Source organism: Chelon labrosus (assembly GCF_963514085.1).
Source record: "Chelon labrosus genome assembly, chromosome: 7".
Taxonomy (NCBI): Eukaryota; Metazoa; Chordata; class Actinopteri; order Mugiliformes; family Mugilidae; genus Chelon; species Chelon labrosus.
In genome coordinates, this window is record NC_140343.1 from 3,087,902 (window position 1) to 3,109,633 (window position 21,732).

Sequence of the window (21,732 nt, forward strand, 5' to 3'; positions counted from 1 at the left end):
CTAAGATGAGCTTCTATTAGCTACAAGGCTAGGAAGCTAGGAAGAGCTACAAACCTTCTTACAGAGCTAGCCTCTGCTCTATCATGCTGATCAGTTGGTCCACCGTTTATCCGTTCTAGATTATCATGTTTTTGTGGAAATATTCATGGATTTGAATGTCCAGATGAGACTTTTATGAAACTTCTATTTTTCTTTTAGTGATCAGGTTCTCTAAGATCCAGGGATTTTTTGTGGTTTCCCTGAATCACCATGCTGAATCGTTTGCAAACCCGTCGACAGTGGTCCAAAAACTTGGGCCACAGGCGCCCACTGATAGCCCGTCACACCATGACAACTGAGCAAGCTCTATCTCTTGATTAGATGTGGTTGAACGCTCTGAAAACTGATCGTCATCCAAAATCCATAAACATTCAATTCAGAATTCCATTTGAGAAGCAAGGACCGGTAAATGTTTGGCGTTTTTTTCATCGGCAAAGAAATGTTTTGTGCCAGTTAACTCGCTGACGGACCGACTATGTGTTTCGTCTCGAGCAGTGAGTTATAATTTCTTCCTCTCTCGGTGAAAAACACCAAACTGTAAAGCAGCACACTTAAGATGGATTTGAAAGTCAGCCAAGTAACAAAACTCTAAGTAACACCGCTGTCAACATGATCTATGCTACAGAGCGCATACAATAGCTAGTTTCTGTATGACGTGATGTGCAGGTCATAACGTGGTCAGCGAGTGCAGCGCTGTTGCTGATGGTAAAAGCTCACATGTGAAGACGCCGTGTGTTGACAGAAAAGAAATTAGCTGCCCAAATCACTTATGGAAGAGGGAAACAAATAAATCAGCCCCGAGCCTCTCCTTCCCACAAAACCTCAAATTATAAAGTGCATTGTGCCAGTGTTACTGAGGACCGTCCCTGACTTTGTGTTTCCAATTAATGATTTATGGCCTGAAAATGTGCCGCTGCATTGTGGGAATGTAACGCAGAGGAATGTTGACTGGGACAGAGACACTTAAAAGACGGAGAGATTAATAAAGAGAGAACATCAGATTCCTTGAGGCGGAGAAGACTGAGCGGGTGAAAGACAAAAGTGCAGATGGGAGATGAAGACAAGATCGTTGAGTAAGACAAATAGTATCTCTTATTGCAGTTTGCTGAGACTGCAACAGAGACGAGTGGAACATATGGTTTGGGAAATGAGACATGTGGGTTTAGTGCCAGCAGTTATCTGATTTCATTTTATCTTTTTATTATAACCAAAATGTCCTGAGGCAAATTACAGCATGCTCTGTTCTTACTCTTGAGTCTGATCCCAGTTGATGACCTGATCTGTTGACCTTTGCCGCATGCAATAGCTGCCTCTTCTGCACTGCGCAGGATCTAAGCAAGCAAATTGTTGTAAAACTGGAGAATGCGGTCTGTATGTTTCATAATGAAGAACCGGCTGAGACAGAAGAACGATAACAACACATCCCTATGAAACCTGTCGCCTTTACAGCATGACGAAAACAAACCAGGAGAGAACGGTATACATGCAAAGAAGATGAGGTTCACCAAAAGTGTCTTTTCTGCTGCAATAGTTTGAACTGTAAAGGGCTCTTTAGGCAAATCACTCCCCGGACAGACGGGCAGACGATAAACAAGCCAAAGGTCAGAAGCTGAATATTTCAGACGAGGAAAAAATGCAGAAGGAGAAAAAAAATGCAGAAGGAGAAAAAAATGTGAAGTAATAAGAAAACTAATCTTAGCCGGAGACGTTTTCTTGCTATTCTGGGGGTGTTTCCTTACCCTCTGCTTGTTTTTCATAATGCAGTCTCAACACTTTTTCTGCTTCTGTGGTGGAAATCACACAATGGCTGATACTGATTGCTTTATTTTCTCAGTGCGTACCCCCCTCTCGCGTTTGTTATTGCAGAACAAGGAGGATATGCCGGACAGGGGGGCGATGCTGAGCCTGCAGAACCTGAACATTTTCTTCTAATAATTTGAAATCCTGTGGGGTCGATGACGGGGTGTAGGTGGTGGTGGGGCATGCGGGATGGAAGAAGAAGGTGCAGGGAATGTGGATGCTTGTCGGTGGGGCTGCGAGATGAGGGACTTGGAGGGGGGGGGGGGGGGGGGGTGCAATGCAAAGTGCCAGGTCACCAGGTCTGCGGCGAGTATATGAAAGGTGAGCTACAGAACAGAACCCGCAGAGCAGAAGGGTCAAGGTATGCAGTCTGGTGGGCACGTGCTCCGTGACTGACATGTGCATCCCGACCCTGCAGCTTTAGCTGAACCACAACAGTAAAACAATACCCACCGCTGTGCAGGTTATAAGCAAAGAAATTATTGTTTTAGCGAGTTAATATGGAGGCCACCTACACACCTGCCCAGAGGAATGTTTTTATCAGTATTACACTTGGGGGGGCGGCGGGGAGGGGGCACCACCAATGGCATTCACTCACATACCATTGATGCCAGCTGGGGCTGTGGCCAGTGGTGCAGAAACCTCCAGAGGTTTGGGAACAGCTGATGCATCAGTATTCTCCATGATGCTGTTTTTTTTTTCTCTCTCTCTCTCTTTCACATTTCTTGAAATCTGCAGATGTGCATCTTATCTGTAAGATGACAGTTATTTATGTTAGTGAGGAGCAGAGAAATGTAGCCACAAGGTGCATACCATCTGCACCTTGTGGCTACGCTGCAAAGTTTCCTGTATCGTGACAAGAAAGGGAAGACATTATTTTTTTCCCCCCCCAGAACATTGTGCGCACCAAAGATCTGCAGATGAACAGCAAAAAAACATTTTAAAGGTTTGAAAGAGTTGAATGTGTGAGCGGCTCTCTCCTGAGACTGGATGCAGCCGTCCCTCATATCGGGGCTCTCCGTTTACATTATTCATACGGAGGAGGGTGTGACTTGTTGGCTCTTTTTTCCGCCTGTATAAAACGAGAAGTTCGCGTAAAAGAAAATACAGATGGAGAAGGCTAGCCGGCTCGCTGTGTCACAGAGAGTCCCCGTAAGCCTGCGTACTGTCCCTTTGTGACCAGCTTAATCGGCAGAATGCCCGGTCTCTGCGTGCTTTGTTTTGCCGTCGCGCTGGCTGCATTCGCCCGGCTGGCCGGCACGGTGGGGCCGGTGGTCCGATGCGAGCCGTGCGACGCCGGCGCGCTCCTACAGTGCAAGCCGCTGCCGAAGGACTGCGCGGAGCGGGTGAGGGAGCCCGGCTGCGGCTGCTGCATTACGTGCGCCCTCGGCGAGGGACAAGCGTGTGGAGTGTACACGGCGCGCTGCGGCTCCGGCTTGACCTGCCAGCACCAGCCGGGGGAGAGCCGACCCCTGCAAGCTCTGCTGGAGGGACGGGGTGTGTGCTCCAGCGCCGCGTCCAAAAAGCTCAACAGCATTCTCGTACCGACAACAAAACAAGGTAGGAAGTGGTGCTTTTTCTTCGGACTTTTATGTTTTGCACATTGCATGTGTGTTTGTGTGAGTGGTGGATTTGACAGGCGCCCTTTCCCTGAGGTTCTGCTCTTTATGGATCTGGGGAGGTCCCTCTCCATGGAAATACCGATTAAGTGCGCAGTATTGATAGTGGTAGAGGCGAAGATGCGCAGACTAATCTGCTTAGGAACAAATGAACACGGAACAAAATTATACTCTGGCTTGTTTTGCAACCCAACACGACGTAAATGACCAACCCGGGTTCTGGAGGGGAGCTTTGACATTGCGTAGTAATCCCACGGGCTCCTGACAGTTTGAGTGGATAACACGGTCATCTTCACGCAGCAATTAATCGCTGCAACCAGGGGGACACTTCTTTTTTTTCTCTCTCTCTCCATGCGCGCAGCTTCAGGGCACCGTGCGTAAAATGCAATGTAAAACAAGATTTTTTTTTTTTTTCAAGATTTGGGAATTTGTTTGATTTTTATCATCAACACACAAACACACACACACTCAGGCAGTGCTTGGCTAAACTAAACCAATAGTTAAGGAATGCCACAGCACAGAGTGTGTAGCTGAGGCTGAGACCATGTCCCTTTCTTCTGTAATGTCCCTTTTTTCCCCCCTTCAAGTAAATCTCTTGGATTTTTGTACACAGCATGAAAATATGTGCTGCTGCTGATTCCCTGGTCCAGATTGTGGGCCAACACATCTTGGCAGGCAACAGGCACACACACACACACACATACACACACACACACTCCCAGCAGGCCATGATCAATGAGAACCAACTGCATGTTTCCTAACTGCACATTTGTAAAATATATTGAGAGACATCTTGTGCATGGAGGGGGTTTCGTGTGAATGGGTGCATGCTTCTCACACTCCTCAAACGGCACACATGCCACCACCATGTGAATACACACAGTTGTGTGTTTAGGCACCCGCTGACGTCAGGCCTCCAGTGTGTGTTTTCGTCTTCCTGGTTATTTGGTGATGTGTGGCCCTCAGCGGTCACACACTTAACTTAGCACATATCTTCACTTCCCCTCCTCTCCTCTCTGTTTTATTTTTCAGTTTGCAGCCTCTGGTTTAATTCTAGACTGACGTTCTTTCCATTAAACCTGTAAACAACCAGGGACAGGTGTCATTCAACTCTATTATTTAAGGTTTCTCCACCACTGGAGATGGGGGGGAAGAGGAGGGAAATGATCCCAAGCGCCCCTGTTGGTCAGAGTATGTCAGTGCAGGCCAGGAGTTTACATCAGTCCCCATGTCCAGAGCAGTCTCTCCTCCCAGAGATTAACAAGCTCTCCTTACCGCAGTTTGTGCTGTTTACTCCAGTGCCATCATGCAAACAAATTGCGTAATGTGTTTATCTGAAACACCCCAGACATCCTAGAGAGGTTATGTAAAAGTTTATATTGCCAATAAAAATCAACAGTTGCAAGAATCTCGAACGGGGCTAAATATCTTTTGTGGAGATTTACGGTCGTCGTTGAAGTGTTGAGAGAAGACCAGGACGTTGTCTCAGGCCAAGGAGCACGCTTCTGCCTCCGTCCCATTGCAGCCACCGATGCCGTTGTTGACATCCACGTTAAGTTCTGGTGAGCCTGGGAGACTGTGGAGCCCCGCCACGTCACTAATTGATCAGGTGGTCACGGAGAAAGGGGTGGGCTGCCAGCCTGCCTGCCCACACGAGCTACACCCCTCCGTGCCCATCCACCGCCCTCACCGCAGCTCTCGAACACAAAATCTGCTTCGAGTTAACAGTGTTTGGGTGTGTGAGCCGCTCCATGTGTGCTGCCTCTCCAGAACGACGTCTCCAGGCTCACTTAGATCCTTCCACTGTGGCCTGGTGGCGGCGGAGGTCGACTGGGTGGCACACAGCGGGTAGTTTGGTCTTGTCCCATAATAGGGAGGAGTATTTGAAGGCCCCTCCTCTCTTCCTCTCGGTCGTCTTTAACGATTTGACAGGAATCTATGCCAGCAGCGCGGGGTATTAATATATCTGACCCCTCATCTTCCACTTTACCTGCCCTAACCTCCTCCCCGCGTCACACACATAAAAATATACACAACATGTTCTTCTCGGCGTCCCTAAAATGTCTTGTTTACACCCAGTTCCTCTTTGTGACTCTATCTCTCGGTCTGCATAACTGTGGAAATTTGTGGATATGAAATCATCATGTTTCTGTTTATTACTTGGCTGCATTTCTGGCTCCAAACAGCCCACAAGCCAGAGAGCTAACTCTGTTTTGTCAGTTTCAAACAGTCCAGAATTCTCCGCTGGATTAAGTGACAGACGAGCAGTCATTCATCATTTTGTATTATAGTAATTTACAAGAACTGCAAACTAAAACAACACTGGGGTGCTGAAGTTGGCTTTTGATTCTGAGGTTAGGGATGAAGTTGGGGGGAAATAAGTGATCATATTTTGCAGCGTAATCTCCATTTTCTTGCACCACATATGGTTGAGAAGAGGAATAATTGTGAGACATTTTCCACAGTGGGATTTGTGAAACCTTTATTTTATTTATTAATAGAAAGCTTTTTTTTTGTTGAGTTCCTGAAACAGGAAAAATTATAACTTCCCAAGTTTTATGAAACACTTGAAAAGCTTTAAATTGAAAGACTTTTCCGACAGCTACAATGAAATTTAGCGGCGGTCAATATGTAAGTTAGATTTCGATGTTCCTGACTTACCTTTGCTCACACAGAAAATGCTGGAAATCAGGTGGAGGACTGTGCCAACGTGACCCAGCCGATGACGGCGCTGCCCGGCGTGGTGACAGTGAAGGGTGGACACAGTCGGGGGCCGATGGACACCAGGCCTCCGTTGCACAACATGCTGATCCAGAAGGATCAGAACAAGAAGACGCAGAGCTACAAGGTGGAATCGGTGTCAGGAGGAGCCAACATGGACATGCACAACTTCTCCCTGGAGAACAAGAGGGAGACTGAGTATGTAAGTCACATATGCCCAGAGGCGATGAGATTTTTGTCTTGCTGTTGATCTGTGGGAGGGAAAACGTTGACGGCGGTGGTGCAATCTAATGCTGTGTTCACTGTACGAGGGAAGAAATGGTGGAGTGTGGCCAGATACGTAGCCGGCGGGTTTCTCAAACCACGCCCTAACTGATGCAAAGAAGGTTATTTATAGACAGGACCTGAGGGAAATGGATGGATGGATGAGAGGAGTTGAAGGGAAGGGATGAATGTGTAGATGAATGGTGGTAGGGTGGGGGCACACCTCAGGAAGCTTCGGCTCCTTGTCTCACAGGTTCCTATAATGAAAGGTGGAATAGGAAGAAAAGAAAAGAGAGGGATGGGAAGGGTGAGGGTTGAGAACTGAGATGAAGAGAGAATGAGAGGATCAAGACAAGCCTTTATAGGTAAGTGCAGGAAACAGAACGACATGGGGCGTGGTCTTGTTCCTGAACTTAAGTTCTAATAACTTAATTTGGTGTTATGTTGTCATCAGTTTAAAAATGAACCCGTGAGACAAAGTTCAAAAAAAGTTGGGGCCAGTTCAGTGCATCACCTCCGTCAACAGCCACAAGTGTCAGGTGTCGGTTTGTTGCTTCATATCACCGGCTTCCATTGAAAATGACTTGCAGCCTGTTGTGTCTTTGCTCGTACTGTACATACAAGAGGCAACGTAGAGATAATGTAACACTAAGATTCATAGTTAAATAGCCTGTTTTTTCAACGACAGCACCGTCCGGTACGCTGCGCAACATCATGACGGATGTTTGCTTCAAATACAACTGAAGAACTCGTTGTTGCAACACTGAAATTCGTGTACACAAAATGTTTGGTGTTCAAGTGGTATCATTAGATGTAAGTCTGAGTGAGAACACCACCGCTAGGAAACTGTCGTCTCAGTCTTGAAGCCACTGAGACTAACAAGTCTAACAAGCTTAATGTTTAACTTAATGTAGGAAATGCAAAGGTGTAATGAAATGATGAGGCTGCTGGGGATACCAGCAATTTCCTAAAAACTCTATCTGGCAAAATTATAATATATACATTTTACCATGCAGCACAACTCGTGAACTCAGACCTCTGTGAAAATGTCCAGTTACGAGTTTGTGAATACCATTAGGGGGCGCCATTCATATGTTTCATTGCGAACACAATAAACACAACCCCACGCGAAGGCACCAACACATCCCAAGAGGCCTTTTATCCTATTTAAAGGCTAATTAAAAAGAAAAGATGAACAAAAGTTACGATTTGCATTGAAAGGCGGAATATCTTTGTTAGCTGGTTAGCTTCTTAGTGCCCTTGCTAGTCTGCATGCTGAACAAATTTCAAACAGAAAAGTTTGGCGTTTGAAAACAAATGCATCACATGCTCCAGTCTAGATGCTAAAGTTAGCGAGCTTGCTAGTTTTGTCTTTCTTGGTATTTAGTTCTGCTAGCTCATTGTAGTAGTTGGGTTTTTAGCATTTCTTTAGCTGGGAAAAGCTAAAGAAATGCTAAAAACCTGGTTTCTTCTAGCTAGTTAGCGGTCTAGCTAGCTTGTAAACTTAAGTATGGACAATTTATTATTGACAACAACTGATACTAGAGGAATTTCACGTAGCTAGCTAAAGGAATAAAACCTCAAACTGGGTGGCTGAAGTCAGTCCAGGTAGGTAGTTGTTAGGTAGGTTGTGAACGTAATGGAACCCTAACCCTTAACTAGTGTAGATTGGATGATGATGTGTTGCAGGTCAGTTTGTAAGTTTAAGAGTAAATCAGATTGTCCTCATTGACCTCCGCCGCTGAAGTTAAGTTTAATTTCTGTAAAGAAAGCCCCACTGATTAGGACTCCTTGTAAAGAGCGAGAACACGGGATAATTGCTTGGAGGTTTAGTCGGAGCGGCTCTCCATTCCACCTTGGCCCTTGTGCTTATGGCAAAGATGTGTGTCACTGTCAACCCATGGTAGGTGGTATGCACGGGAAAAAAACGCACATGATACAAACAGTATGCCAAATCTCTCAGCTAAACATTGCTAAACAGCGCAATTAGTGGTCACAATCTGCACAAGGTACCTCTTAAGTTAGCACTGTTTAAACACCATTAGTTTTGATTACAAACTCTCTAAGTCGACGTCTCATTTTGGAGGTTTTACCTCGTCAAGCTGGACCCAACGGTGGGTTAGTTTCTGCAGGTCTGCTTTGTTCAAACAAGGAATGCTCAACTAACCCTCAACTAACCCTACCCCCTAATTTCTCTGTAGCTAACCCTAACCCACGACTCTTATGTTACGATACCTGTAACCTCTTAGCAGATAGCTTTGGAGCTCATTTGTGGTTCAATTAATGGGGCAATTATATTTTATAGACTGATGTTCATCACCAAAAATGATGGGGTTGCATAATTGTGTCTGATGTTCTTCGGCTTAAGGATGAGTGTGACGCTGGGGTTGTCGGGGTGTGTTTGCTGTGTTGCCAGGGACCGTGTCGGCGGGAGATGGAGAGCATCCTGAACAGTCTTAAAATCAGCAGCGTGCTCAACCCGAGAGGCTTCCGCATACCCAACTGTGACAGAAAGGGCTTCTACAAGAAAAAACAGGTGAATGGCTCTCCCTGCTGTTTCATCTCCTCTCTTTTTACGTCTGACACACACACACACGCACACACACACCCACACACACCTGCGGACATGCAAATAGACCCACCACATGCCTGAACACTTCCAAAGAATCCTCAAAGACTCATCCCAGCCACCCACACATGCACAATCCCCTTTTTTTTCTGCAGCTCAGGTTGCCTTGACAGCCACATCAACACTATATTATCAGAATGGCTAATAACCATGTATTACCCCGGTAAATGCACTGCAGCCGTCTGACTCATGCCTCACAGGAAATGAAGTCGGTCAGGTGTGTTTGTGGGTGTGCGGTGTGGGAGAATGTGGGGGGTAGGGATGTAAGAATGTGGTCTGGGAGTGTGTGTGGCACGGTAGATGTGGCGGCAGGGGAGTGTATGTATGGCGCTTGTTTGACGGCGGTAGTTTTGGTGAGGGTGTGTAGGTGTGGGGTGCTGTTGGTGAGGTAAAAAAAACAAACAGGCTGTCACTGGTTTAGTTTTTCTTGTCCGCGGTGCAGCAGGCCGGGGCCACCCAAAGCCTGCTCATTTGGAAGACGAGGGGGGGGCGGGGGGCGAGGAAGTCAAAAATTTGTCCGAGCGGTTCGGTGGGTGACATGTGCTGACCTGAGGGGAAGGAGGGGCGCGACGTGGGAAGGTGGCGTATAGAGGGGAGGGCTTTGCAGGGACACGCGGCGTGTGAAATAAATACCTCCATTTCCTGAGGTCCTTATCGCAGGGATTCCACGAAGATTGAGCTCATTCTCAGAAAAGCATGAGTCACCAAAAACCCCCTCAACGAGCACCATGAGTCAGAGTCCGACCCGAGCCATAACACACATTGTCAGATCATCCTCAATCTCTACCCATGGTCTGTGAAGTGCGGTTTCATTGTTACTTTTATTAAAGTCAGACGCTTCCTGGTTCTTTTCCTGGATTTCATCAACAAACATCTACCGGGAAAAGTGTCAGTTCTGGTCTGAGTGTGCATAAATGTGTGTGCAGCAGCAGCAGCGTGCCAGCTCTTGTCGCTCCTCTTCTCAGAGGGCCAGTGGAGGAGGGTGGGTGGGGGGGCTGAGGGGGGGTGAGTAGTGTGCGGGGTGTTGTGTTAAATCCATCCGAGGGGATGTGCCTTCACGGTGTGTTGCAGAGATTTATGACCTGAAACACAGCGAAGAGGAGACCGTGTGAACCGTCTAGGGTGACAATACTGTGAAAAGAAGGGAGCAGGGGGGCGGTGGGGGTGGTGGGGGGGATAGACGGAGGGATGGGTGAGGGGTTTGGGGGAGGATAGAGGACGGCGCAGAGGAAAACTATGATACGCAAGCTGTCTCAGCATCCCAAAGTAATGAACCAGCCAAAACCTTTTAATATCGAATAACGCTGAAAGGTGGCCGGTTTCACCTTTCACATAAACCACGAATTAAATGGGAAACTAACGCCTTCCTGGTTCCAAGAACCAACGGATCAACAGGAACTAAAATAAGAACAGTAAATCCCTTTTGTGCATTCTTGTTTCCTTTTCACTGCATTTAAAGAAATGTGAGGATTAGCCTGATAGCAGATTAAGTACCGTTTTCAAACACAAACACGTGCAGAAGTGGAAAAGTAGAATGGAAGTTATTTAGTGCATGTGTGCATTGCTTCCTGATTAAATTTATGTAAATTCTGCATGCTATAGGTTTTTTATTTTTTTATTTTTTACTGTTTGTGAAAGGGTGAAAGCTAGAGAAGCCTGAAAGGAAGGATTCGAATAAAATGTTGTTTTCCGGTGCTCCATCTATCGGTTTCCAGATGTTAAGTTTAAGTTGTATTTTTCTTTCTGTGGGTTTGTGGACTGTAGTCTGTTGTTTAAACAAGTCCCAGCGCTGATTCTAGCCTCCCTGATAGATCCAGGGCTGCAAGAAAATTCTTGCATCCACGCAAGGACTCAAACCGTGGCGAGGTATTTTTTTTTTTCCTGTTGGAAAGCAGGATAATCTCCTTAAGAGTTCCTAAAAATCGTTTTTTCTGGGTAAAGCAGCTGTGCGTAGGTTAGATTTGTGTCAGTTACACTGGATTTGAACAGTTTTAACAGCCAAATAAAAATGAAAAGTTTGCTTCCCCGCTGATCTCTCCGGATACTTTCCAGATTTGTTGCAAGTCACTGCGCGAGGATTTATTGAGCCGTTTTTTGGAGAAACAACAACTATTTGGCCGTTAGCTGGACGGACGGACTCGGAGGAAGCGGATAAAGGCCCAAAACGATAGCACATGTGATGTCTGATAAGTGTTTTCAGAACGGCCACACTCAACGGTTTGGCTTTTGCATCCAGTCTCGTCACAAAGGGAAGGACGGGGTGAAAGGATCGCAAGATGCTGAAAATGCAGAACAGCAACATGGTCTTTGAGAAGAAAGTTGCAGAAGAAAAGCAAACCGATCGGCTGTGGAGATACGTGAACGCATATGAACTTTAAAAAGCCATTTTTCAGACCTGAGGCTTCATACAGGAAAGATAAAATATCACTTGTGTGTTCAACTATCCCAACAGGAGAAAGTTTGAAGCATGTGTGTGTGGTTTTCTGTGTATGTTGCTGGTAATATGAGTGCCCCGGGCCTGTCAGAGGAGTTGAGCAGTGTAGCCCTACCTCAGCTACAGTACAGAGAAACCTATTTTTAGCAGCAGTTATATGAATTGGCTCAGTATCCCAGTTCAGGCCATGCATTCCCCACACCGACCCGCTCATTACACCCCTCAAAGTCTCACTCACTCTCTCTCTCTTCCTCTCTCCGTTATTCATCCTTTCACCCACCCATCATTACCCCCATTGTGCCCTGCCTACAGTCATCCTCCCGTCTTTTGTTCTGGCTGCCCGCTCCATCATTCTGTCCATCCTGCCCTTCCGCCCACCTGGCTTTTCCTTCCTTGTTTGGCCAGGAATCACCCCGCGGAGGCTTGTGAATGGGACGGCAGTGTCTGCGTCCTTCTGTGTACTCTTCAGTGTGTCGAGAGGAAGAGGTGGTGGAGGAGGAGGAGGAGGAGGAGGAGGAGTTCCGTGGGTTAAGGATGTGAGCCAGGTGCCTGCGTACCCTCCTGCCTCCTCCTTCGCCGGGTCCCGACAGTGCCAGGCCCATAAGGGCTGACTTATTGAGCGTGACTCAGAAGGATCTGTGGAAACGTACACACCGACCACAATGGCTTTATAATAACTGGCCAACCTTTGGGGACCCAGACAGCTATTTTCACTCTGTCTCTCTCCCTGGTTCTCTTCCCTCCCTGGATTTCTAATCCATCTCTCTTTCCTTTCCTTTCCTTTTTTTTTTTTGCAGCGGTTCTTGCATAATATGTAGAGCAAAGTAATATGTTTTTATTATTGATGCGTCCTTTTAATACTTTTGCTTGCGAATATAAACACTTTTTTCTACAACATCTCCTTTTCATGATGAAAATTTCAAAACATAAGACTTAAAACTAAAGTTTGTAGCATTTAGTGGGATCTAGAGGTGAAGTTGCAGATTGTAATGAACGAAATAAACCTCACTTAGAATACAACGGCCGACACAAGTGTTAAATGGTCCATGTTTTGGTCTGTCCATTCTGGGCTTCTATAGAGACGTGGCGGCACAACGGCGCACTACTCAGAGAAGAACCCGCTCCCTCCGTCGACCTTAAGGGCTCATCCTACGCTAATTTTTGTTTTCAAGTGAATTATCAACATCGTTGCTTGTTTCAGCCAATAGAAGTCGCGCACACCAGGCCTATTACACAAGCAGCTCTGCAAAGATCTAAGAAATAAACGTTTGCATTCTTGTCTAGAACTGTTTCACCACCACCACCAATGTTTGGGCTCTCAAGGCCATGACTCAGCAGGCCAACGGTCGGCCCCTGGCCAGGGTCCGGCCGCCGCTGAGTGTTGGTGGAGTGTCCTGCACACAAATATTTTAAAAACATGATCATCTAGAACGGCGGTGTCAAACTCGTTTTAGTTCAGGGCCCACATACAGCCCAATTTGATGCCTAGCGGGCCGGACCAGTAACATAACATAACATGAAACCCCCCCAACTAAAACTACACATTTTTGCGTTTTTCTTAATGCAAAGAACTTCATTATGAAAATATTTACATTTAATGAACTACCCATTTACAAAAGTTCTTAAAAAAATAGTAATTTTGCAATTTCGGCACATTGCTGCCAGCAGCTGTTTAGCTCTGGGTCTCAACTTTTACTAAAACAGCGCAACCCTTGGTGGGCAAATTAGGAATAGGTGGCAATTTTATAAAGAAATTGCAGTTACGGTATGCTACGTAATTTTCCCACTTAACTATAGACCAACTGATCGACGTGATTTGGCGTGAGAGGCTAAGCAGGTTTTAGCTCATAGCTTCCTATCCTGCCGATGAATCCTTGCTCCTCTGTGTTTGAACAGTGAATACAGAACAATGCCACCTACTGGTAGCCACAGTTGTTTACGTTAATCCAAGCGTAGATGGTATGTGCCGGTTTGCTGTTGGCTACGGTCTTTGTGGTGCGTTCAAGGGTGACTTTTTGGTCCAGACCCTAGTGACGTAAGGCGCCGGCCTTTGTTGCCGGTAGTTCTTTGACGTCGGTTTGGTGTGTCCTCGCCCCTTAACTCCAGCTAATAATCATTTTGATCACAATCTCTCTTTCCAAACTCTTTCAACTCACCTGGTCCATCTACTCCTGCTCTATTTTAAAGTTTGTGTGGCTCCATTCTTCTAAAACAAACAAATTATTCTGGAGCTAAATTCCCTGAGACTCTCATTAAACTATTTCTTTTTTAGAAAAGGCAATATCCTGCAGCTACTCCCAATGCACTTGCAAACACACACGGATGCACAAATACATGTGCATGCGCCCCTACACACACACACACACACACACACAAACACATTGCGTTTTATGAGCTTGTGTTTATCCTGTGGTCAGAGCAGGCTCTTTTTAATGTCCGTGAAGCCCAGCAGCGCTGCTATTAGCTGTAAAGACCAGCATCACAAGAGCACGCATTCATACGCACAACACACACACCTCATAAAGGTAGCATTATGAATGTGCAGGGTGGATGAAATGTGTCGGGAGTTTTTTTTTTTTTTTAGCGATGGCCTTGTGGACCGAGCAGGGCCAGTGCTTGGGCCACGAGCTCTCAGAATACAGGGCACGAGGTCTGGGCTGACCTGTGGTTTAGACACTGTGGATAAGGACGGTGGGATCAGGTGAGCTCATTAAAAGGGGTATTCTTCTAAAAAATAAGGGGTCCAGTCGGCTTATGTTCCAGGTTGATATTGGTCTAGTAATGCGGTTCTCCTCAGGTGTGGTACGAGCTGTCATGGTATGATGTGTTGAGTATTTTCTGTTTGGTTTCTGCTGTTTTTATTTTGTAAAGTTCTTCCTTGAGGTTCTTCCTGTGTTTCCCCCTCTTTGATTGGTGGATTCTCCTTGTGTGCTCCGCCCTCATTAGTTTCACCTGTGTCTCGTTAGCCTCCCTGCCCATGTCTATGTATATATAGCCCTGCCTTTCCCTTTGTTTTCTGTCATCTCCTCTGTTCTGTTCCCCCTGTCAAACTTTCTGTTATATTTTTTCTTTGCTGTCACCTCTTTGGATTTTTCCTTGTGGTTCATCCTTTGTTTTTGATCTTGCTGCATCTGCAGCGCCTTAAGTTCTGGTTTTTGAGTTGAGTTGTTTCGTTGTCTGCTCCTGCCTCCGCTCAGCGTCTTGCATTTGGGTCCTCCTTCCCTTCGCTACTAAATGTCACAAGAGCAGAGCCAACCAACAACAGAAGTGATAATGCAGGTGAAATTCAAGACATTCATCCTTCATAAGAAAGTCCACAAGTAGGAAAACCAAGACTGTGATAACTCCAGAGAAAACACAAGTAGGAAACCATGATTTGACCTGGCCAAAGGACAGAAGCAACGCACACGTTAAACTAACGATGGAGGAACAAATAATCACCAAGGTGGGAACACAAAAGAAGCCAAACTAACGGAAATACATGCAGCGTTTACGGACACAGAAACGTCAGACTTGCATGCTTGGCAGTTCGATTTTGAAGTACGGACCCTGGAGGACGGGAGGACGCAGGGTGGTCATTCTCAGCGTTGCAGCAGCAGCGTACTTGAAATGCATCCTGGGATGAGTCCACACAAATCACCTACAGATGCACCCTCAACAAAACGGACGGGGCAAGAGCACATCCGAGTATTCGGACTGTGCTCGATCAGATGAATACTTTGATTTGGCGTTTCTGGACTGCGACTGGTGACGTTTCACAAGAACGGAAAAGAATGTGTATTGTTAAGACGCCCAAAGGGTCAGGGATCCTTTCAAAGTAAAACAGGAAGTGAAAACAAACTGAACAAGTCAGAAAGCAGTTTCTCCAAATCAGAGCAAACAATTCTTTAGCAAACATTGGGAAGATATCGCTTCACAACCAGTATGGAGAAGAAGAAGAGTTACTATCTATACTTTAATTAAAAGGCTTGTATTTCTCTAAGCTAAAAGCTAAAAACCTGCAAACACGAGCTGAAATAAGCGATGAGTTGCATTTAATTTTACTTCAACTGTGCCGATTAGAAAGCGGTGAAGTGGATGTGTCGCCGTCTTTCACCTTGTCCTACATTGTGTGTGTGTGTGTGTGTGTGTGTGTGTGTGTGTGTTTATGTGTGTGTGTGTGGATTGAAGCAGTACAGAAAGGGTCGCTTGAGATGACTGCTAATAGTTCACAGATGAAAGAGAGACTGAGCGGAAATTCAAAGGTAGCCAAGCAACAGGGGAATGCACACATGCACATTTTGCTCTTCCTCTCCCTTCCGCCTTTCCTTTTGGCTTTTCAACTCTCCCATGCGCACACACACTCACAAACGCACGCACACACACACACACACACACACTCCGGTCACATGCAGGACTCCATCATCATTAACCAGAGCAGGAGAACACAATGTTAAGCTCCTCTCCCCGCAGTCTCGTCCGCTGGGTCAAGGCTAAAATAGAAACTGTCCGCAGACGATGGCACCCTGAGGAGGAGGAGGGGGGGAGCAGAAAGAGAGAGAGAGAGAGCAAGAGTGAGACAGATGAGGAGGAGGAGGAAGGCATGAGGAGAGTTTACCAAAAAGAATCCCTCGATGATGTTGGTGTGTGAGAACGGGGCATGTTGGGCTGCGTACTTGCCCCCAGACTGCTGCAGTAGTTGTTGGGGAGGTATTTTAATGGGCCTCTGTCTCTATAAAGCTGCCTTTGATCATGCTCTCAGGCTGCGCGTGGATGTCGACTACGCCGGAAACAGACACCTGGTCACACTCTAGAGGCTGTCTGCCTGTCTGCCTGCCTGCGAATACCAGGAGAGTTTTGGCGCTGCACTCCCCTGGCGTTTGGAAGTTCAAGCCCGACAGTGACTTTGAGAAAATCTGAGGCTGTATGCATCCACACCACATGAGCTGTGTAGAAAGTTCTTTTTATGCAGTCTTGTGAAGGTATGAAGCGCTGTGAACCAGTTCACGCAAGATGGACAGGTCCTCATTCCTTCATTTTAGGGGTTAGGGTCTATGGTCCTTGGTTGAAACCCACGAGTCAACCCATAATAGACATTTAACAGTGTAAAGCTTTGTTTGGCCCACACTCTGAGGCTAATTGCTCTAATTACTCGTGCCAACTTGAAAGCGGTGCAGTCAAGGAACAACACCTTACCCGATTCCTTAGGTCCCGTTCAGACCTTGCATTAACATCCTTCCTGGGCAATCTGATCGCAAGTGGCCAGCTTCTAGTGCCTGTGTTCGCACCCGGTGTTAAAATGCGTCTCCGGCCCGACTCTCCAGATCCGATCTCAGTTTCGCGGTTTCCACGTAAATAAACACCAACATAATATTTGGCGCAATGGAATAGCTTAACAGCTGCCGCGTCTCTAATGGATTTCTACCGTTTTTTTTTTCTACCCTGTGTTTTTGGGCGTGTGTCATGACTTGGACGCACACGTTGGGTTATTATGTACCTGCACAAACTTCACATTATCACAGAAACCCTGGAAGTAAAGGGTGACTGAGGAAATATGTGACTTAACTACATGCTACATGGCCGTATCAGTAGTTAACCACATGCTGATATGATTTTAATGATTTCATTTAATTCTTCTTCAGTTTTATTCCTTATTTAGTTAACAGCTACAAGGACAGCGCTTTTTCCGTTTCAGTTGATTATTTCTAATAGCAGTTGTGTGTTTTTTTTCTGAATGAGGCAAAATTCCACTGATGCAAGATCACCCGTGTTGAGTAGGTGGTCTTTAATGTGACCCAGGACTCACTGCGTGTGCACAGTACCCAAGGAATGAGGTCAAAGGCGACCCAGACCACCTTCACATGTGGTCAAAGATGGGCTCTCTCAAATGCATCCTCGATGCTCACTCCTGTATTTTACAGATCTTAATGCACGGTCCTAACGGGGTCTTAGATGTTGTCCAGACTGCAAGAATGTGTTCTCTCTGGACTGATCTTTAAGACGGACAACTGTCTGCAGGGTTACTTGCAGACGATCAGATTTGTGTGTTCACACGTGACCGGCCGACCGACCGACCTCACTGACAGGTGAAGTGAATGATCTTCTTCTTGCAGGAGAATGTTTTGCTGGGAAATCTGGGGCGCTGGTGTTCACGCTGGGCGTTATGTAACACGCCTCGCCCGCCTAACACACCGCGTAACACCTAACACCAACAACACACTGCAGTGACCTCAGCACGGCACACATAACAGCCATAACTGTTCAGGAACAACCCGTTGACCTGGCCGCCAAACCCTGGAGCATCTACACTACGCACCAAAACAAGTCCGATCTAGGGAAACCTAACTATGCGACTTATAGGAGCCAAAGGGTGTTCTATAGAGCCAGACAGCACAGGAGACCCACAGAGGTCCCATGTCCCGTTGGCAGGGTGGATATTTCTACAACACAGTGTCAAGGGGATGGATGACCTGCAGTAGAAAGAGATTTATTTGTCGAGGGTGGAATGCATGGATGGATGATAGTAGAGGAACCCAGGGAGCGACACTCAGGGTAGGGCCACATCTTAGGAAGCCTCAACCTTCTTCCTGTAATGAAAGAATGGAAGTGGAACACAAGAAAAGGGAAGGATAGGAGGGGTGCTGCTGGAGAATTAAGGGTTAAGACACACCTTTTATAGGTAAGCTTGGGAAAACAGGATGACATGGGGCGTGGTCTTGTTCCTGAGCTTAAGTTACAATAACTTCTGCACAAAATGGGCTCAACTGTAGAAAAGGAACTAATAGGAAGTACTTCAAACTTCTACGCACTTGCTGACTAAATATACTGTCACTACATACTGACGGTACTGCCAGCCAGACAGACAGGCGTGTCTCTGTCCCGGCTGGTCTCCTCATCTCTCTGTCACCACCCCCACCCCCCCGGTGGGAGATGATCGGAGGTAGGAGGATTATTCTGAGCCTCTGAGTTTAGCCTGGCTCCTCTGATTGTGTCGTTTCATGTGTACCCCCAAATGGAGCTCATAAAGTTGCCACTCTACAAAGCCCACCCCCCCACACACACTCCCACCCGTGGGATATCTGATATTACTGCGTACGTGTGTGTGTGTGTAAGCAGGTGTGGGAGGGGAGGGGGTTTACATACAACTCTTGTTTGCGTGCGCCTACATGTTTGCTAATGTGTGTTAATGTGCACGGGCACTCGTGCACACTCGGGCCCATAATCAGCTCCAGATGATTTTGAGTGTCTGCCAGCTTCCCAGAATAGCAGCGCTGGTTTCCCTGCAGCCCTCCGACTGGCCTTGGCAAATATTTTAGCAACTCCATGTTTACCTTCACACTCCTTCACTCTCACTCGCTCAGAGAGCTCCTCATTCCCCGCGCCTCTCTGTCACGAATAATCTGCTTTTTCATCGTTTATCCGCAGCGGCCAGAGCCGGAGCCAGAGCGAGCTCCTCCGGCAGCGCCCGAGTCGGACAAACTCGGCAGCGGGCCGGTGGCACGCCGACTCCCGAGCGAGGCTCAGGTCTTGATGCGCAAAGCGAGCAGCTGCTTCATCCGCGGTGTTTATCTCAGGTCGTTTCTGCACATAAAAACTCGGAAGGCAGTTCCAGGCAGCAGGGCATTCCACTGCATGATCGATGAGATGTTTGTCTTATTAGAGTTCTGCTGAGGCATGACTTGGCCTCCTGACAAGCATCCAAAATCTAAAAGCCAACACACAGAGAGCGAGAGATTGAGTGTTATTATAATACACGCATGCACATGGAAGGTAGTGTTGATGAAGCTGTCGAGGTAATAATTCCTCACTGTTGTAATCTGTTTTCAGAATGCACCTCTCCTTCTTTTCTAGCTGAGCTAAAGAAGGAAGTCCGAGCTAGCCGCTAGCCCTACCTTCTGGCTGCGGGAGCATGGCCGAACCGAAGAAGCGGCATGCGACATTTTCCTAACATTTCATTTTAATTTTCTTTGCAGTGCCGTCCATCCAAAGGCAGGAGGCGGGGATACTGCTGGTGCGTGGACAAATACGGGCAGCCTCTCCCCGGCTACGAAGGCAGGGAGCGGGGCGAGACGCAGTGCTACAACCTGGAGAGCAAATGAGAGGACGGGAGGTCGACGACGAGTGGACGGAGAGAGGACGGCAGCATAAAGAGGGGGGGAGGGATGGGGTAAGGCCGCAAGAAAGAAAGAAAGAAAGAAAGAAAGAAAGGAGGAGAGCCTTCGCTCTTGCATGTAGTTTTCTGTAAACATTTGAAGGAACTCCGGACCTTTTGATTTCAGGTCCCATTTCTGTCGGAGAGGGAGGGGGAAGAGGAGGGGGAGGGGTGCCAGCACAGCCTCCTGTCCATCACAGCTCATCTGTTCTGTGCTTAGGGAACCTCTGTCCTTTCTTTAATAAAATAAAAGGTTAAGCTGAAAGCTGAGACAGAAGGGAAGGAAAGAGAGAATCCTATCATCTGCACTATTCTTTTAGAAAGAGAGGAAGGAGGGACTTTTCCACTCACTTTAAAGAGGAGTCGTTTGTGACTGTAACCCCGCCCCCCTCGCCCCAAAAACAAAAAACGCCCGTTTCTATCGTGTGTGTTACCTCGAGAGTCCGTGTGTGTGTTTTAACGTGTGAGCTGCATGTCTGTGAGCGTGCTTTTCCCAAAAAAGTGTTCATTGGTGTAAATACTGTACGTCCCTCAGCTCAGCTTAGAGGTGTCAGACACCCCCAGCCCCGGCCCCCGGCCCCCGGCCCCTGCTCCATTAAACAATGCAGAAAAAACAAAGAAAAAAAAAAATCTCTGGCTCAGGGTCCATTTTGAAGTGAAGGATTATGGGAGGGCAGGGCTTTGACTTTTTATCGGCCACCGTTGGTCTTCCTCGCTGCCTCTCGCTCCTTGTCGTTGCTCTGCGGGGCAAAAGATGAGAAGGAGGCAAACTGTGCAGATACAGTGCCTTAAAATACAAAAAAACTGTCAATGCCTCACCTCCCTTTCACCCTCTTCAGTCCTCAATTAAAGGAATACTTCGTTAAAACAAAAAAAAATGCACCTTGTGATTCAGAGTTTGCACCTTTTGTTGAGGAGAGCCGCTGCAGTCGGAGCTGGGGTTTGCAGCTGTGATAGATTTGACTCCGCAGAAAACTGTAAACACGGAAACTTCGGAAACGGCTCCCGCGGCACCGTCCACTTCGTCACCGCCGATCCGTGTGTCAACAGGAATGTTTCAGGGCCGAGTTTCAGAGCTATGAGGTTGCAAGAATGTGACGCGCAAATGGAGCATTTAGAAACGAGGGAACTTTTAAAACAAGTGGGAGAATTTTCTCGTCTAGAAATCTGCAGTTTCTTCACGAATTTAAATAGTTTGGGCGGCTGAGTCACAGGCAGATGTTTCCTGAGTTGGAAAAACAAACCAAACTAATCAGAGGGATGTTATCTCCTCGCGTCTGACGTAGCAAATAGCCACTAAAATAGCACCAAACACGGACATGACTGATGCCAAGATGCAGGTCAGCACCTAAACTGACCCGATGCACGCTAAAATCGATAATAGCTCGTTAGCCTTCTGTCACCCTCGGCTCAGGCCTGCACTGTCAACAAGCAGCCGTTGTGTAATCGGACACATTTTGGCAGCAGTGCGGATTCGCGGGACACGTACGGGCAGTGGACCGGCGGCTTAAGCTGCAGCAGGAGTTGACGAAGTTTCCACGAAACATGTTTGGATACAGACATAATGAATCCAAGATGGCTGCAGCTGATGCCCCCTCCCCCCCTGCAAAAGGAGCAAACTCTTCTGAGCTAGTCTGATGAATTTTCAGTGGTGTATTCTTTTGAAGGGCTCTCGTTCCGCCCGGTAGTCTTAGGGATCAGTTTGTGAGTTAGTCCGTCTTCTGTCTCACCATGATATTTTTTTTTGCCTTCGTCCCTCTTGTCCCTTGCCTGTCATGCAGCTCCGGTGCTGAAGTCCTCCAACCCTTTATGTTTCCACCCCCTCTCTCGTCCAAAACTCGTTGGGTCCTCACGTCCGTGCCTGACCCCCCTAATCCGAACTGCCCCCCCTCCCACTCCAGCACCCTGCCCGCGTTCAGTCCTCTTCCTGTCAGCGGTGCAACCTGGTGTAGGCTTGTTTGAACGGGGTGAGCCCGGTGTGACCGGCCCGCCCTGCCACAGGTGCCAGCTGCCCCTATGCTTCAAGCACAAGCACTTAAAGCACTTTAGCTGTGCTGCTACTCGTCAATGCATGCAGTTAAAGACAATTGGACCT

General features: G+C 47.2%; 1 protein-coding gene across 2 annotated transcripts; it reads left to right on the forward strand.

Annotated features, from left to right (window-relative positions):
* The first annotated feature begins 2,953 nt into the window (after nt 1-2,953).
* On the forward strand, nt 2,954-19,621 carry igfbp3 (insulin-like growth factor binding protein 3). Of its 2 annotated transcripts, none has more exons than XM_084548338.1 (4): nt 2,954-3,399; nt 6,134-6,381; nt 8,860-8,979; nt 19,459-19,621. In XM_084548338.1, the coding sequence occupies exons 1-4, from the start codon at nt 3,036-3,038 to the stop codon at nt 19,582-19,584; spliced, it is 858 nt and encodes a 285-aa protein (XP_084404464.1). In that variant the 5' UTR covers nt 2,954-3,035; the 3' UTR covers nt 19,585-19,621. The 2 variants fall into 2 exon arrangements, with proteins under 2 accessions (XP_084404464.1, XP_084404465.1); XM_084548339.1 differs by lacking the exon at nt 19,459-19,621 and adding an exon at nt 11,912-12,001.
* Nucleotides 19,622-21,732: the final 2,111 nt, after the last annotated feature.

Bases quoted from the DNA above. Each gene is read 5' to 3' on its own strand.
- igfbp3 (XM_084548338.1), top strand. From the start codon at position 3,036: ATGCCCGGTCTCTGCGTGCTTTGTTTTGCCGTCGCGCTGGCTGCATTC. The intron at 3,400-6,133 runs GTAGGAAGTGGT...TTGCTCACACAG, and splicing joins CGTACCGACAACAAAACAAG to AAAATGCTGGAAATCAGGTG. The intron at 6,382-8,859 runs GTAAGTCACATA...CTGTGTTGCCAG, and splicing joins ACAAGAGGGAGACTGAGTAT to GGACCGTGTCGGCGGGAGAT.